Raw genomic sequence first — 16,981 nt, 5'->3', positions numbered from 1 at the left:
GCACTTTATTGATTACTGCTTTTGATACATTTAGTCATTTACACATTGTACATTACATACTGTTCTTCTTTGTTAATTAACAAAACTGGTGATATCAAGAACAACCTTGAATTACGTTTTGATGATCTGATCTGATCTGATCTCTTGCAAACCTAAATCAAATTACTGCCTTTTTATATCATATGACACACATAGTACTAAAATTTCTAAGTAATCAAAGGTTTAATTACCTTGATAAAAAGTAGTGATGAAGTGGGCTCAATGACAATTAAATGTACAAAACAGTAAATACATAATAAAAACTCAACAAAAGCTTAGCTTATACGAGTACTATCCAGTACATTTCTAATTTTCAAAATGCGTTTTGGTAGCTTAATGATCCAATAAGATCTAAAATTTTAACTGCATATTGTTGATAACTTCCTCACTAGTTTGGAAGGCCTTTGCAAGAATGTCAATTGATATATCAGGTTTTGAACCAAGAACCGCATTTGCAATTGTGACAATGCCAGGATTTTGGCTACTTAATGCTGAAATCGCTAGTGCTTTTGTGTTTCCAATGTTCCGTTGGAAATGTATGAGTTTCATTGGGAAAACAAACACATCACCTTTGTGCAATACTTTAGTGATAAAACGGTTTTCAGGGTTTGATGTGACAAATCCGACCTCTAGAGTGCCTTCCAAGAGGGTCAAAAGCTCAGTGGCACGAGGATGAAAATGAGGTGGGTTGAGACCCCATGGTTCGTAGTCCACACGAGCCATTGCGATTCCAAGGGTGTTGAGCCCTGGTAACTCTTTTACGGTCACAAGGGTCACCTTGGACCCAACTGGATTAGATGTGTTCCCCTTCATGTGTAGCCCACTAAAGAAGAAGTCACTGGCTTCAACAGAACTTGGGTTTTTGCATGCGAATCCATTTACCATAACTGCCATAAAAACATGATTATTACAATTAGATTAGAAATGGCAAAATGACGGGTTGGGCAACTGATAAGAATGGGCAAATTTATAAGTACTTGTTAAACAGGATGGGCCAACGGCAAGCACAATATTTATATAAAAATGTGCTAAATGACTAGTCGACTAGATATGACTACAGAACCTTATATATCATATAAAAACATGAAGTATACTCCATATAACGATTTAAGTTGTTTTTATGTACTTAAATACATGATTGATGACTTTTAATACTTTAAGCTTAACCCATTTAATACATTACAGAATATAAACATATCAAATCACCCCCATTTCGTAGTTAACAAAAAGCTGACAGGCGAATGAAACACTGCAGTACCTTGGCTTTTTGTATCTGCGACACAGAAATCTTGAAGCGGGCCTTGCCCTGCTACTATAACTATGTGAAACATGAGAGTCAATAGCAAGGAGGAGATGTAAACACGAGCCATTGACAGGGTGAGTTGAGTACAAAATGGATGTGAATGTAGGGCTGCTTATGCTTATATATAATGAACTAAAACATAGAAACAGTCAAATGGCATAGGTATCCAAAATAGAGAAAGTCATATTGCATAGGCAATCAAGTAGAGAAACAGTCTTATGTGATTATTGAAAGAGTCATTACATTGGCATCTAATGTAAACAGTACTTTGTAGCTCAAAATTTTGTGTTTGTCCTTGATCATGTGAGCATGTAAATGGAATCCAGAGTAATGACATACAGAGTGGATGAAGGATCACGCCCGGGTCATCAGAAGAAGAAAAATAATAAAATTACACTAGACACACAGCATGTATCACACACCTATCACATCAATCACTCCACCATTTCTCTCTTTGTGATACCCGTCACTCGGCGTTATAAGGCCACGGGAGGGATTTCGTACACTACTCTATATATCATTTTAACTGTGATCTCTTATATTGACTATAAATGTATTTATCTAATCTTTTTACTTTCTAATTAGGCTAAGATAGATAAAGACAATTGAGCAATTGATTGACAGATAAGTCCCAACAAATCCTCGTATAATAATACAGTAATAACTTTGAATTAGCCAACCTTAGAAACAAGAATGACAAAAACAAAACCGATAATGAAAATTCAATAATCATATATAATCTAATTTTAATCACCATTAGTTGATATCTTCCACCATTTAACAACAAAGCTGATCTTTCTTTACAAATTCAAACATGCATACAATCGAAAAACAAACTTAAATAAATTCAATCTTTGGATAAAGAACAACATGGACATACAATATACCATTTCTGTTGCCATTCAAAAAATAAAATAAAAAAATAATACCATTTCTGTTTTTTTCAGGTTTTCTTTTTGTAACTTTTCAAACTCATTGAGTTTAAAACTTGACCTGAAGGTTACTGATAACGTCGTCACTAGTTTGGAAAGCCTTGGCAAGAATATCAGTAGATATATCTGGTTTCGAACCAAAAACCACATTTCCAATTGGGATCACCCCTGGGTTCTGGCTACTCAACCCCACAATCGCAATTGCATTCACCTTTCCAACATTTCTTTGGTAATGTACAAGATTTACGGGGAAAACAAAAACATCACCTCTTTTCAGTATCTTAGAAATATGACGGTTTTCAGGGTTTGATGTTACAAATCCAACCTCTAGACTGCCTTTCACGACGGTCAAGATTTCAGAGGCACGAGGATGCGTGTGAGGTGGGTTAATCCCAAATGGTGCGTAATCAATACGAGCTAATGAGATTCCTAAAGTGTTGAGCCCTGGTAACTGTGTCACGGAAACTGGGGTCACCCTGAACCCAAGTGCATTTGAGGTGTTTCCCTTGTTATGTAGCCCACTAAAATAAAAGTCACTCGCTTGAACCAAACTTGCGTTTTTACATGTCATTCCATTCACCACAACTGTAAGAAAATTACTATCAAAATCCAGATCGACAAACATAGCAAGAAATAGGGACGGAGTCAGTAAATTAATGTCAAGGGGGAAGATTTAAAACGTTATGTATTTACTAGCTATATTTAATTTTTTAGGTGCAAATTTTCAAATATACTCTTAAATAAATAAATAAAAAGTTACATTGTACTGTACTAAAATTGGGAAAGGGGCAGCGTCCTACACTGTCCCCACGCTACCTCCGTCCCAGCCAAGAAAAACTTAGTATGTAAAAGGCAAAACTTTTTGTACATATACCTTGATTGTTTGTGTCAGCCACACAAAAATCTTGAAGAGGGCTATGGTCTGATGCTATGGCTAGAGAGAAAGCGAGAGCTAGGAGCGCGAATGAGCTGAAAATACGAGCCATTGGTGGATTTAAGTTGTGGATGCAATGATTGAGAATGCAAGGTTAAGTTACTTAAATAGTTGAAAGCTTCATTATGTTATGTTGTATGCCGTCCTGCATGTATATATATAATTAAAACAGTCACACATGAATGAGAAGACGGCATTCACACAAAGAAGACGAAGGTTTTTGTCATATATATATTGTTGTATATGAGCTACCAAATGGCTTGGAAACAACATGAATTTATCAAATACATATATTTGTGAAATTTTCCATGGATCGGACCTCACGATTTAATTATGGGCCTAGAGATAGTTGCAAAAGGCAACAATTATGAACTATTTCTTTAGAAAACGTGATAAATATTATATCAATCTGACATAACAAAAGAAATTTATTGTTCAAAAAATTAAATAACAATAACATTGCAAGTTGATAGACTAAAAGAACATATCTTAAAACTATATACTGTAACATATAAGATATGATTTCTATAAGTACATAAATTTTTAGTTTTCGGCCCTAATTTATCAAACCCTAAACGGTTAACCGCTTGGCTCTATGCCTAAGCCACACCCATATGGGTGATCTAAATGTTGGGTTCATTCACTATTACGAGTATTTATTAATAAAAAATAAAAAGAAAGGCCCCATGTGATGAGCGCAATCATCTTTTGAAAGCATGACCACTTGTTACTAATATTATAGTAATAGGCACCAATGAAAAGCTCCACCTATATGGAACTGAGATTGAGACGGATCGTGAGAGAATACACACCCATTTTTGTGTATTGATATTATAATGTACGATCCATTCCTCATGAATCACCGATAAATGTTAGTGAAAACTACACCCGAGTTTGCAAGCCTTCGGGCACATACGATAAAAGTTAGTTTTGCCAAATCCGAGGTTTCACATTCGCACGAGCTTGGCAATTTTGGGTATGTTTAGCAACTAGCTTTTAGAAGCTTTTATGAATAAGCTCATATCTAATAAAAAACTTTGTTTGGTTAAAAGAGTTTGAAGCTTTTAAAATTTGAGAAAAAGCTCATTTACTAAACGCGAAGCTGCAGCTTTTGGATATGAAATTAGTTTATTACCCTTCCATATATAAGAACCAATGTAGAGTACACAACTATTTGTTAGAAATCTTGAATCTTGACTTGCTACAGTTATCCTCTTATATATAAATATTATTATTATAATTTAACTCATGCTATTTTGTTATAGTAGACATTAGATTGATATGCGATACAAGAATGATTTTTGCTTTATGTCTACTTTTTAATTAATATATCACAAGTAATTTTAACTTTAATAACTATTGTATACTGTATTTACTTTAGAATGAACATGTTCTATTTAATTACGTTAAAAACTATATCATTATTATTATTGTTGTTATTAATATTGTTGTTGTTGTATTTAGTTTCAACTATTTTTTTTTTCTATTATTGTCCTTTTACATATAATATTAAAAGTTACATTACTCTGTCAAACACTTAAATATATCTAAAAAGCTTCAGTATCCAGCTTTCAGCTACAGCTACCAGTTACTAGTTTTCAACCACCAGCTACCAGCTAGTTTTACCAAACATGTTGTGTGTATAAACTTTACAAATTCATTCGTTGACCACATGACTTTATAATGTTAGTGAAAATTACATTTAATAGTTCCGGAAAAATATCTGTTCTTATATGGAACTCAATATCTTTGCTAATCATATAAAGATTATACACCTTTGTTGAAAAGTTAGAAAAAGGAGAGATGCAAAATGACCATTATACCCTTAATGAATTAACTTACACCATTGGTCTCTTATCTTTTAAAATATCTCATTACCTCATTAGATCAATTATCTCTACATCAATTACATTTATATCAACCTACACCACTCGACACCGCCACCGCCACCACCACCACCACCAATAGTCGCGCCATCACCACTTGTTGCCGACACCACCAGACCACTGTAACCATCATCGGCGCATTACGCAGGTACCATGCTATATTTGCTAATCATTAACTTTAACTACTCAAAACCAATCATCATCATCTAACTTCCAGTTCAAATCAACATTCCATTTTGACATATTTAGATAGAACGGCCAATCATCATGTGACCACATAAACTCATAGATAAAAGTACAAACTTATAAAAGTAAATACAAAAACTATATCTTGTTATCTATGTGTGAATATGGTGACTTAATTATCGGGCATTAATTAGTTATATGTGATGTTTACTTAGAGTATAAAGACGGTACATGAGACCAGAGGGTTCCCACCTATTTACCTTGTTTCATGTACATTGTAAACGGATGATATCTTCCCTGTGTTAGGTTATCCGGGCTATAAGGCGAGTCTTCTTTTTACTTGAATGTATGCAGCCTAAACAAGCTAGATATCCTATCAACGTTATTGAATCTTTGTTCTCAGCTCGTTACCTTCAACGTTTATATATATATAATGAGATTTAAACTTGAATTGAGATCTTAATTGGAGGTGGTTACTTTGTCACATAGAGATTAAAAAAATACTATATATTAATTGCAAACACGTACGAACACTATTGGAAAAGATCGAATAGAATAGATTAAATGCAACATACATATGATATCTCTAATCCTTTTGATCCCATTAACCAGACCTAAAACTTGTTTTGAATGTTACTAATAGTGTCATCACTAACTTGGAAGGACTTGGCAAGAATATCGGAAGGTATATCCGGTTTGGCACCAAAAACCGCACTTGCAATCGGCATCACTCCTGGGTTCTGACTATTCAAAGCCGCAATCGCGATTGCATTCGTGTTCCCCGTGTTTCTTTGGTAATGTACGAGGTTCGCGGGAAAAACAAAAACGTCACCTTTGCATAAAACTTTGGAAATATGACGATTTTCTGGGTTGGATGTGACAAATCCAACCTCAAGACTGCCTTCCAAGACAGTCATAATTTCGGAGGCACGTGGATGGGTGTGAGGCGGGTTGATCCCAAATGGTGCATAATCCACCCGGGCCAATGAGATCCCTAGAGTGTTTAGCCCTGGTAACTGGGTCACGAAAACCGGGGTCACTTTGAACCCTTGTGCATTTGAGGTGTTTCCCATCATGTGTAGCCCACTAAAATAAAAGTCATTGGCTTCAACGCAGCTCGGTTTTTTGCAAGCGAATCCATTCATCAAAACTGTACGTTGTAAGACAAACAATCAAATTTAGAAAAATTTTAGTATTAGTGTACACTACTACAAAAAGGGTATTAGCCTATGTTTATTTTACACGGTTAGCAACAAAACTGTGTAAAATAAGAAAAACACAGAATTTTTGACACAGTTGCTTTAAAATACTGTGTAAAAAGGTGGATTCGGAAAATCTAACACGGTTGAGTAAATGCTGGTGATCTTCACACCACTACTTTTAGCTGTATAACATTAAACATGCATAATATAGTCTGTATTGTATAACATTTTAAAGCATATATGATAGTGTACGATTAAAAAAAAAATGATAATGTACAAGTCATAGAAATTTTGCATGAAAATTTAGAAGGTAAACGCAGAACGACAATAAATCACATTTATACAAAAGAAAAAAAAAGGGGGAAAATGTACGTTAATTAATCAAATAATAAATCAATTCACGTACCTTGACCATTCAAATCCGCGACACAAAAATCTTGAAGAGGGCTATTGTCGGACGCAAATGCCACGGAGAAAACGAAAGCTAGAAGCACGAACGAGCTGAAAACACGAGCCATTGACGGATATATAGATCGATAGAATGTATGGCTGTTTATATGGTAAACAATTGCGAAGAAGCCATGGCCATCTTATGATAATTAATTGAAAGAGTCATATTAGGGAGACACTTAGAGAACACAATGGTGTTTGCATGTGAAGTTATTTTGTTCGTTAGAAGGCCATTGACAGTCGTTTTCTTTATTATTATTTGAATTAATTGAAAATTATTATTTCTTGGTGTAGGAATGGTAGTATAACTGTGATAGTATAAATTAAGGCATGGGACCGAGTCAAATGTGTTTGATCGGCATGATGATAGGATACCATGTTTTAAATTTGATCTAGAGATGAAACATTATTATTACTCTATAATTGATGGTGTATCTCATGGTAAGAGAGAATTCCAATACATATCCGACTTGATGGATATCCGTCTCACCCGGTTCATCTCTGGTGGATATAATATAACCGAACTCATAAATATTGAGAATTGGATGCGAATAAACATCTACTTTTTCATGAAGTATGATACTATCATCCAAAAATTAACATTTGCATAATCCAATTTGAAGTTATGAATAGTATAACATCTAAACGAAGTTTAAGTTCTTCTTTGTTATGAAATTAACTAGATTTAAACTTATGTGATAAGCTTATTACAATAAGTCTATTTGGTTTTTCATTAAAATATTGATAATATTATTTATTATTTTTTGTACCGTTGATGTAATAATAAAAAAAAACTTAGTAGAATTAAATCATAAAAAGCTTATATGAGTAAAAATACTTATTATATGTATTTTATGATCTCACACCTCCTCATCAATAGTATTATATATTACACAAACAAATGACACATCAACCATGTTCGATGTGTTAAAAATCCTCAAACATCTCAATCTATACTTAAAAAAAAAAGAAGGGAAAGGTACAAATCTCATCATGTGGTCAGGAAAACAAATTTCATCCCTACTGTTAAAAATGAGCTTTTGTCCCTGTGGTTTTTATTCTGTTAAAAGACTTCATCCCTGCCGTTATGCCCCCCCCCCCCGGTGCTAGTCACGTGAGAGCCTTTTCGTCAGTTTGCGCCAAATATTATGGCCCTTTTTCGTCTTTTTGCCTTTTTATATTCTTTTTTCTCCTTTTCTTTTTCATTTTCATCCTTGTGGTTTAAGTAAAACAAAAAAAAAGCGATCAAAAACCATAATACCCAGAAACCTACCAAACATTTCCCTCCAATCTATCGCCATGGCTGATATTGATATTGATTAGGATATTCGATGGAGAATCAAAAAATAAGCAGTCGAGCCTGAAGAAGTTTATTTAGGTTCGTATTTTATTTGTAAACAATGATTTAGGGTTTTCTTTTTCTTATTTTGGTTTATGTGTTTTTTTCATTTTTTTTATTTAGGTTCGTATTTTATTTGTAAACAATGATTTAGGGTTTTCTTTTTCTTATTTTGGTTTATGTGTTTTTTTCATTTTTTTTTATCAATTGTTTTACCTTTTTTTTTAATACAAGAAGGAAAGTGGTGGATGTTTTCACCATTCATCTTCATCATGATGGTAAATTCGTTACAAACCCTAAAAGATCATATCTTGGTGGAAAGGTAATTACTTTTAACTTTATTGAATATCAGCAGATGAACATGCTAGAAGTGTATGCTTAACTTAAAGAAGTAAAGTGGTCTGATCGTATAGAGGAATGTTATTTCATGAAACCTGGAAGTGACTTAGGTAATGAACTTAGAACATTACAATTTGTTAAGGATATCAAAAAGATGTTAAGATTCGCTCTAAGTTTAGAGAAATTGATGTGTATGTAGGTAAAATAGGGGATGAGAATACAATTAACAAAAACAGGGGACTTAATTGAGGAAATTGATTCTCAGCTAAATCTCTTTGACTTTAAGAAACTTAAGTCTAGAAAACCATTGGTGAATGATGTTGTAGTGGAACAGAGTGATCCCATTTAACAGAATGGGGATTTTGTTTGTCTAGACAATGAGAATGAGGGAGAACATAATGAAATGGAAGAACAAAGTGAGGGTGAAGATAATGAGAATGATGAACAGAGTGAGGGTGAAGATAATGAGAATGATGAACAGAATGAGAGTGACAATGAGGATGAGGATTTTGAACCTCAAAAAGAAATAGATGATGACGGAGAAGAAATAGATGGCAGTCAAGCACTTGAAAAGGAAGTAGATGGGGATTATGAAGTTGACATGAGAGGATTTCAGTTTGAGTCAAAAGGTATAAAATTGCATGAGTTTACACGACAAATTAGAGAGTTGGCAGTGAATGAAGAAGTAATAGCTATAGACTTTGATGAATTTGATAGTGGGCATGATGATGATACAATTGAAGGTGAGAGGAGGAAGAGGTTGAAATACTTGAGGTGGCAAAAGGCACATCATCCAGAACAAGTAGTTAAGAGCAAAATTTTTTTGACTCAAGGATTTGCTTCTAAACAAATTGTGAAAGAAATGGTGAAAAATCATGTAATTGATACTAGGAGAGACATCAAATTTGTCAAAGATGATAAATATAGGGTGAGGGCAAGATGTTTTGGTAGTGTTCCTGTACCTAGGCCAGTGATGACAAAGTCTTTGATTAAGGAGATACCAAGTAAATTAGCATTTGAAGAGGGTGTGAGGAATAAAGATGAAAATGCAGAGGGTGTGAAGAATAAAAATGATAAAGGAAAGGGGGTTATGAGGGAAATTGAAGATTCTGTCTTAGACAAAAAAAAAGTTATAAAAAAACCCATTTGCCCATGGACTTTACATGTGTCCAAAGGTAAATGTGAACATAGATGAATGGTGAAAACATTAATTGAAGACCAAAAATGTCTTTAACTTAGGCAGCTTAGGCAGTGTTCTTCTACATTCATATCTAAACAAATCTTGGATACAGTTGAGACAGATCCAAAAATCAAAGGGGCATGAATTCAAGATATTGTTTCAAAAACGTACTAATATTTATTTTGTTTTCAATTAATTAACTGATTGAACATTAATATATATTCTGTTTCAATTAATTAACTGTTTAGATTTGTGAACAGATTTGAATTGGGAATTAAAAGGATGACAGCTCAAAGGGCAAAGGCAAAAGCTAAGAAACAACTGGCTAGAGACCATAACCAACAATATGAAAGGCTGAGAGACTACTGTTTGGAGCTTCATAGAAGAAACCCAGGCACTACAGTGAAGATTGAGGTTCAACCTGAACCTAACCCAAACTCAGATCCTAGAGTGTTTAAGAGGATTTACATATGCTTGGGGCCTTTAAAAGAAGAATATAAAGCTTGCAGAAGAGAGTATCTGAAGGTAATTCCCCAACATTGGAGCAGAGCCCATTTTTCTCGTATGCAATTATTCTTTTAAAGGTTAGCCTATTTTGTTTGCTAGATTAGATTGGTTAACTCTTATTTTAATGCAATGTAATATTAGAAGGTCTTATTGTGATATTCTCTTAAACAACATTTGTGGGAGTTTTAATAGTAGACTAGTTGAAGGAAGAGAGAAACCAATCATTAGTTGTTTAGAGTACATTAGGGAATACCTCATGAAAAGGATTGTGACAGTTCAAAAGGTTATTGTTAATGAAAAATGCCCATTAACACCTACAACTACCATTTTATTTGATGTAATTAAAAATGCTGCAAATTAGTGTACTGCCATATGGAACGGGTCTTATAGATTTCAAGTTAAAGGATTCTTATATGGAGCAATGTGTAGTTGATATTAAGGAGAGAACTTGTACTTGTAGAAGGTGGGACTTGACTGGGATGCCCTGCAAACATGCAGTTTGTGGTCTCTGTGCACATTATAATGAAACTGGTAATAAGGGGATAGTTGAGGATTGGGTTCATGAATGTTATAGATTGGATACATGGAAAGAGGTTTATGGGTTTAAAATGGAACCAGTGACTAGAGATACGTCATGGCCAAAGAGTGAGTGCCCAACTAGGCTGCTCCCTCCTTATCATAAGACTCAGATTGGTAGGCAAAAGAAAGTCAGACAGGTAGTGCAATGGAGATTGAAGCTGCAAAGATGGTTGAGAATGGAAAGGTTAGCAGGGCTGGAAAAATTGTTACTTGTGGAAAGTGTGGGAATATGGGTCATAATTCAAAAACTTGCAAGGGTCAAGGTGGAAGTCAAGCTGGTCCAAGTCAAGGTTTGAAGAGAAAGAAGGCTGCAAGTCAAGTTGGAAGTCAACCATCGAAGAAAAAGAAAGTTGCAAAACAGAATAGAAGTCAAGCTGCAAGTCAATCTGGTACTCAAGGTGCAAGTGCAAGTCAACCATTGGGATGTGAATGAATTTAGATTGCTATTTTTGTTATCAAGTTGTTTATGTTTAATTTTTTGCTAAACTGTTTATTTTACTAAACTCTATGTTTGATCTAGATGTTTAAGTTGGATTTGGATTGTAAGACCATTTTACCATGTTTTAGTTGCAATTCTGCTATATAATTATCAATTCTGTACTTTTGATTGTCAATTACCAATTCTGCTATATAATTACCAATTCAATTACCAAATTTGTTATATAACTACCCATTCTGCACTTTTGACTGTGTTACCAATTCTGCTATATATATATATATATATATATCACCACTTCTGCTATATTTATTATATTAAACCAAATATATATATATATATATATAACAAACATATATACATGTTATTAAACCAACACTCAATTTTCCACAAGTTATATACTGAAAATTTGCCAATATTATTAGCATTATAGTAGAATTACATGATATTTCACGAACAAAAACAAACTTGAAGCACAAAATTACATTATTCAACCCAACTAAGACCAACATAGCCACACAATTATGAAAAAAAACCCAGCTAAGAATCAACCACTTCTTCAATCTACCAACTTGAGCATTCTTTTCCTTCAACATTTTTTCCAAATTGTTCTTAGCTCTTAACAATCAAAGAATAATTTCGGTGGATCTTTTACACATTGGGGGATCAACCCATCCAAGAAAACCACAATTCTTGATTCCTGGTAACAAAGAAACCAACTTTCATTTCCCAATTAAAAGAAAGAAACGAAAGTTAATTAGAATTAGGGTTGAGGAATACTTAAATTTCGTGAACAACAATAAAAACGACGACCTGGATTCATTGGAGTCCATGATGTTTTCTCCATCGAATGCTTCCCACACAAACAATAAGTAACCATCGATTTGATTGAAGTTCAATTGATTGGATCGAATTTGGGGGAGAAATTAGGTTTAAGAAATGGGTGGGTGGGTCAAAATAAAGGGTTGGGTCTTATATTAATAGGTAGTAACGTTTTTTTTTTTTTTTTGTTAATATTTGGTGCAAACTGACGAAAACGCCCTCACGTGACTAGCATGTTGGGGGGGGGGGGGGACATAACGGCAGGGACGAAGTCCTTTAATGGAATAAAAACTACAGGGATGAAAAAAACTGATTTTTAACGGCGGGATAAAACGTGTTTTCCTGAAAAACCACAGGGACGAAATTTGTACTTTTCCCAAAAAAGAATATTTGAAAAAGCGCTTGGAGTCTGGAGATAGGAGAATCCCTTAGTTTTCCGCCCATTCTTCTTTATTAACATTATTTGTTTATTTATTGATTTATTTTTTTACTTTCTTTAGCATTTACATTATTACTCTATTGTTGGCAGTTAAAAAAAAACATTATTACTCTATTACTATCTTTATTTTATAACATTAAAAATAAATATTTCATGGGGAAGAGAATATAAGGCCGTTAGGTACTTAAGTTGGGTGAAAAACTCCTCACACACCTTTTTTTAAATCATAGAAATCATGGGGAGCCAAACATTTATTAAAATATTAAAATATTGGTATGTGAGAAATTGCTCACCCAAATTAGATGCATAACAACCACATATTCACTTTTCTCGTATTTCATACATGTCATTATTTTCACCATTTACGTTTCTTATTACTTTTTTAAAAGGGATTAATCACGGGAAGACCAACGTACTTTCTCATTTGTACACGGTTTTCCATTATACTTTTTTATTGATGAGGTTTACCCACATACTTTTCTTTTTTGTACACAGTTGACCAATATTACCGACTATCACAGGTAAACCGGTCAACTTTGGGTCAACCGTGTACAAAAAAAAAGTATGTGGGTAAACCTTATCAATAAAAAAATATAATGGGCAACCGTGTACAAATGGGAAAGTACGTCGGTCTTCTCGTGATTAATCCAATTTTAATCAACGTTCGTAAACATGTACTTTTTAATCAACACAACTACATATTATGTTGTCAATTGTTTCCTTACATTCTATCTTCATAATTATGTTCATATTATGACTATACTCTTACACACAACTCAACATCGTTCTAATATAGATCATTTTTAAACCACACGTTAAAATTGAAAATAATATAATTCATCTCGGACGTACAACGCACGGGTTTTAAGACCTCGTTATAAAGAAAAAACAAGTTTTGAGGTCGGGCACCAACATTCATTATTATTGGGTTGCAATGATATGCAACATCCAAAACGTCAAAATGTTCAAAATTTTTGTATTTTAGGTTTCGTATGAAATATTTGGTTGTTATTCATTTTTTAGTAAGAAAGATTCGCATGTATTAAGTATGCCGGGATCATCCATAAGATATTTTTTTTAGCCATACATCACTAATTTTTTTTGATTAATCACAAAAAGATCAACGTACTTTTTCATTTGTACACGGTTGCCCATCATACTTTTTATTGATGAGGTTTACCCACATACTTTTTTTTGTATATGGTTGACCCAAAGTTGACCGGTTTACCTGTGATAGTCGGTAATATTGGTCAAGAGGTAAACCGGTCAACTGTGTACAAAAAAAAAAAGTATGTGTGTAAACTTCATCAATAAAAAAGTATAATGGACAACAGTGTACAAATGAGAAAATACATTGTTCTTCCCGTGATTAATCCCTTTCTAAAATAACAAATTAACATACGTGTTCTAAAACCACTTATTTTAAAAACTAGTAAATACAACAAAGTAGTCACATACTCACATATGCCACATGTAAAACTTTCATCAAACCAAATTAAAACGAGTAATAATAATAAAGCATTTTAAAACTGTGCGGATTATTTACATCCACCCACGAGTCAGAATCGTCCTCATTATAAAGTGGAGTATTATAACACATCTCTCTCTTACCCCAATCAAAGTTCGGTATAACAATCACCGGCGGCGCCGCCGCTCTCAGCTCTCCTAATGGCGCCGGCGAGTCAAACCTCTAAGGTCAACGGCGGGGGAATGTTGATAATATGGGATTTTGATCGGACGATCATGGATGAGGATAGTGACCGATGGGTTGTTGTCGAAATGGGCTTGACCCAATTATTTAATCACCTTCGCCAATCATTACCTTGGAACTGTCTTATGGTTTCTTTCTTTACTCAATCATCTTTTTATAAATATTTTTTATTATCCTTCACTTGAGTATAGTTTAAATCCTTTGTTCTGATAGTTGTTGCTGTTTTAATTTGGGGTGATGTTCTGTACACGGATATATTTTAGTGGTACACCACCAAACATGTTTAAGGTGGTGTGTGTGTTGTATAATAAAGTCAAACATGTTTAGTTGGATACGTCTAAAAAAATGGTGGTACTTTTATTTTGACTTGTAAATATTGTGTATAATGTGATATATTTGTTGACTTAACATCTGTATATATTGTCATTTACAATACATATAAGTTAACCCCTTTTAAGTGTTTATTGTAAATTTTAAAGAATATGGTCTAGGTGATTAGAGTTAGATATATAAGTATGTACAGTAATTCGGTTTAATGATGAATTACTTATATATATGAACTTATATGACATACATTGTGTTATTGAATTTAGGATAGAATGATGGAGGAAGTACATTCTCTAGGGAAAACAATAGACGATATCGTAAGCTGTTTGAATCGTGTTCCGTTGCATCCGCATGTCGTTTCAGCAATTAAATCCGCTCATGCTAGAGGGTGTGTATTTGTTTTTTGATCAATCATGTCACAAAGGTTGATATTTTGCATATGTGTGATTAAGGTCTTATGCTGATCACTATTAGCATGTTGTTATGACTGTTCCAGATGTGATTTGAAGGTACTTAGTGATGCCAATCAGTTTTTCATTGAAACAATATTGAAAAACCATGGAATTTATGATTGCTTTTCGGATATTATTACAAACCCGACTTTTGTTGATAAAGAAGGCAGGCTTAGGATCTTTCCGTATCATGGCTCAGCCGTGCTACCACATGGGTGCGATCTTTGTCCTCCCAATTTGTGCAAGGTACCCAGATTACTATATCTATTATGTACTACTTTTTTTTTTTAAGTTCGTGTTTTGAGTACTCCTATTCTGTCTTTATCAATTAGCCCTTGAGCTTTCTAAGTAAACATTTTTTAGGATCATATTATTATGTCTCAACTTTCACGATCAGACCCTTTATATGTGGGAAGCTGTTAATCAACTTTATTGTGCGAAAATACTATATTAGCTGCGACGTTTTCTTTTCTGGAGACTTATTTGTGACGGTGATCATGGTTCCATATTACTTTAGGTTGAAAACTTATAGCTGATTAATACCCCTCACCCTCCTAGTATTTATCATTGGAGAGTCTTTTAAGATAAAACACTCCTTATACTATCAATCATTATATTAAATGAATGTTTAAAGCTATAACTAGATGTCAGTATTGTCATTGTGACTATCTATGATAATAACCATGTTTTATAATGGTTGAACTTGAAATCTCAGATGCACTCAAAATCGCTTTCGAGTTTCGACTATGATTAAAATGTAATTTATCTTTTACAGTTTACTTGAGACAATCGGATAATAGGGTGATAATACTATTTGTAGGAGTTTGTCTGCCCAATGACAGAGAACCTAAGAAACACTATTCTTTTGACTCTTTGTTGGTACATAAACATGTAACTCCCTTTAGTAGATATATGTGTTGTGTAATCACATAGGCCATTTTTGTCAAAAAAAAATCTGAGTTGTGGTGGCAATCTCGGCGGACCAAACATGAAGTTCAAGTCCAAACGGATATATTTTGGTGCTTGTCATGATGGTTTGAGTTAAAATGTTAATGGCTTTTTTCTTCTGGTATTAAATCTCGTAAAACTTGTTTTTCTTCGTAAAAAGATCCGGGAGTCTGAAACTTGGTGATACGTTCCTGAGCTTGACTTATCTGAAGATGTATGATTTCAACTTATGTCTTCACATATAAAACAGGGTTTCGTGTTGAATCAATTTCAAGAGTTGAACCTTAAAGATGTCCAGAAACAAGTAATAATCTACATAGGAGATGGGGGAGGCGATTACTGCCCAACTTTGAAGCTTGGGGAAGACGACCATGTCTTGCCCAGAAAAAACTTCCCTTTGCATCGTCTCATCTTGAAATCTGCAACTCCTGTCAAACCGAAAATTCATGAATGGAATGATGGAGAAGAACTTAACAAGACTTTGCTTCAGCTTATAGATCCGGTTGAAGCCTAGTCGAATTCCTTCAGTAAATCTTATTGTACATCAATAGTTAGTAGTAATATTAAACTATAAATTTGGTATGCAAGATATGCATAAACTACACTCATATATTGCTGGTATAACCGTAAAATTCTGCTGACAATTGTATGTTGATCATGAATATGGAGATGATCTGCAATTTCACTTCATTTATGAAAAAGTGAGTTTTTAATTAGTTTTTAATCTGGAATTGCAATGGATTTGGGTTTAAAGAGGAAATGATAATGGATTTTGAAACCCAACATTTTGGTGAGCTTATAATATCACTATTTTTATGCATGTAGTTTGATATTTAATTTATATTTCAAGGCAATCTACCAAACACTCTTACATCATTCTCATAGCTATCTACCGAACACACCATAAACTGATAAAAGTGAAGAAGTCCAACCGAAACGATTTTAAATGCAGCCCACGACTTATACACCC

At 33.8% G+C, this 16,981-nt stretch overlaps 4 protein-coding genes across 4 annotated transcripts; 1 reads left to right on the top strand and 3 right to left on the bottom strand.

The window, feature by feature from the left end:
* Window positions 1-252: 252 nt before the first annotated feature.
* Window positions 253-1,409, bottom strand: LOC122599421 (putative germin-like protein 2-1). The gene is made up of 2 exons (XM_043771929.1): window positions 1,298-1,409; window positions 253-926 (listed from the first exon to the last, which is right to left on the bottom strand). The coding sequence occupies exons 1-2, from the start codon at window positions 1,407-1,409 to the stop codon at window positions 391-393; spliced, it is 648 nt and encodes a 215-aa protein (XP_043627864.1). The 3' UTR covers window positions 253-390.
* A 914-nt stretch (window positions 1,410-2,323) lies between these two features.
* On the bottom strand, window positions 2,324-3,260 carry LOC122600950 (putative germin-like protein 2-1). Its single transcript, XM_043773729.1, has 2 exons — window positions 3,149-3,260; window positions 2,324-2,859 (listed from the first exon to the last, which is right to left on the bottom strand). The coding sequence occupies exons 1-2, from the start codon at window positions 3,258-3,260 to the stop codon at window positions 2,324-2,326; spliced, it is 648 nt and encodes a 215-aa protein (XP_043629664.1).
* A 2,593-nt stretch (window positions 3,261-5,853) lies between these two features.
* LOC122601925 (putative germin-like protein 2-1) lies at window positions 5,854-7,020 on the bottom strand. The gene is made up of 2 exons (XM_043774656.1): window positions 6,889-7,020; window positions 5,854-6,430 (listed from the first exon to the last, which is right to left on the bottom strand). Exons 1-2 carry the CDS (start codon window positions 6,998-7,000, stop codon window positions 5,895-5,897), a joined length of 648 nt encoding a protein of 215 aa, XP_043630591.1. The 5' UTR covers window positions 7,001-7,020; the 3' UTR covers window positions 5,854-5,894.
* A 7,098-nt stretch (window positions 7,021-14,118) lies between these two features.
* LOC122599589 (thiamine phosphate phosphatase-like protein) lies at window positions 14,119-16,727 on the top strand. Its single transcript, XM_043772117.1, has 4 exons — window positions 14,119-14,412; window positions 14,878-14,999; window positions 15,108-15,309; window positions 16,262-16,727. The coding sequence occupies exons 1-4, from the start codon at window positions 14,242-14,244 to the stop codon at window positions 16,523-16,525; spliced, it is 759 nt and encodes a 252-aa protein (XP_043628052.1). The 5' UTR covers window positions 14,119-14,241; the 3' UTR covers window positions 16,526-16,727.
* Window positions 16,728-16,981: the final 254 nt, after the last annotated feature.

The sequence above is a fragment of the Erigeron canadensis genome, chromosome 5, assembly GCF_010389155.1.
Source record: "Erigeron canadensis isolate Cc75 chromosome 5, C_canadensis_v1, whole genome shotgun sequence".
Classification (NCBI taxonomy): domain Eukaryota; kingdom Viridiplantae; phylum Streptophyta; class Magnoliopsida; order Asterales; family Asteraceae; genus Erigeron; species Erigeron canadensis.
This window is presented reverse-complemented; position numbering and strand designations above follow the sequence as displayed.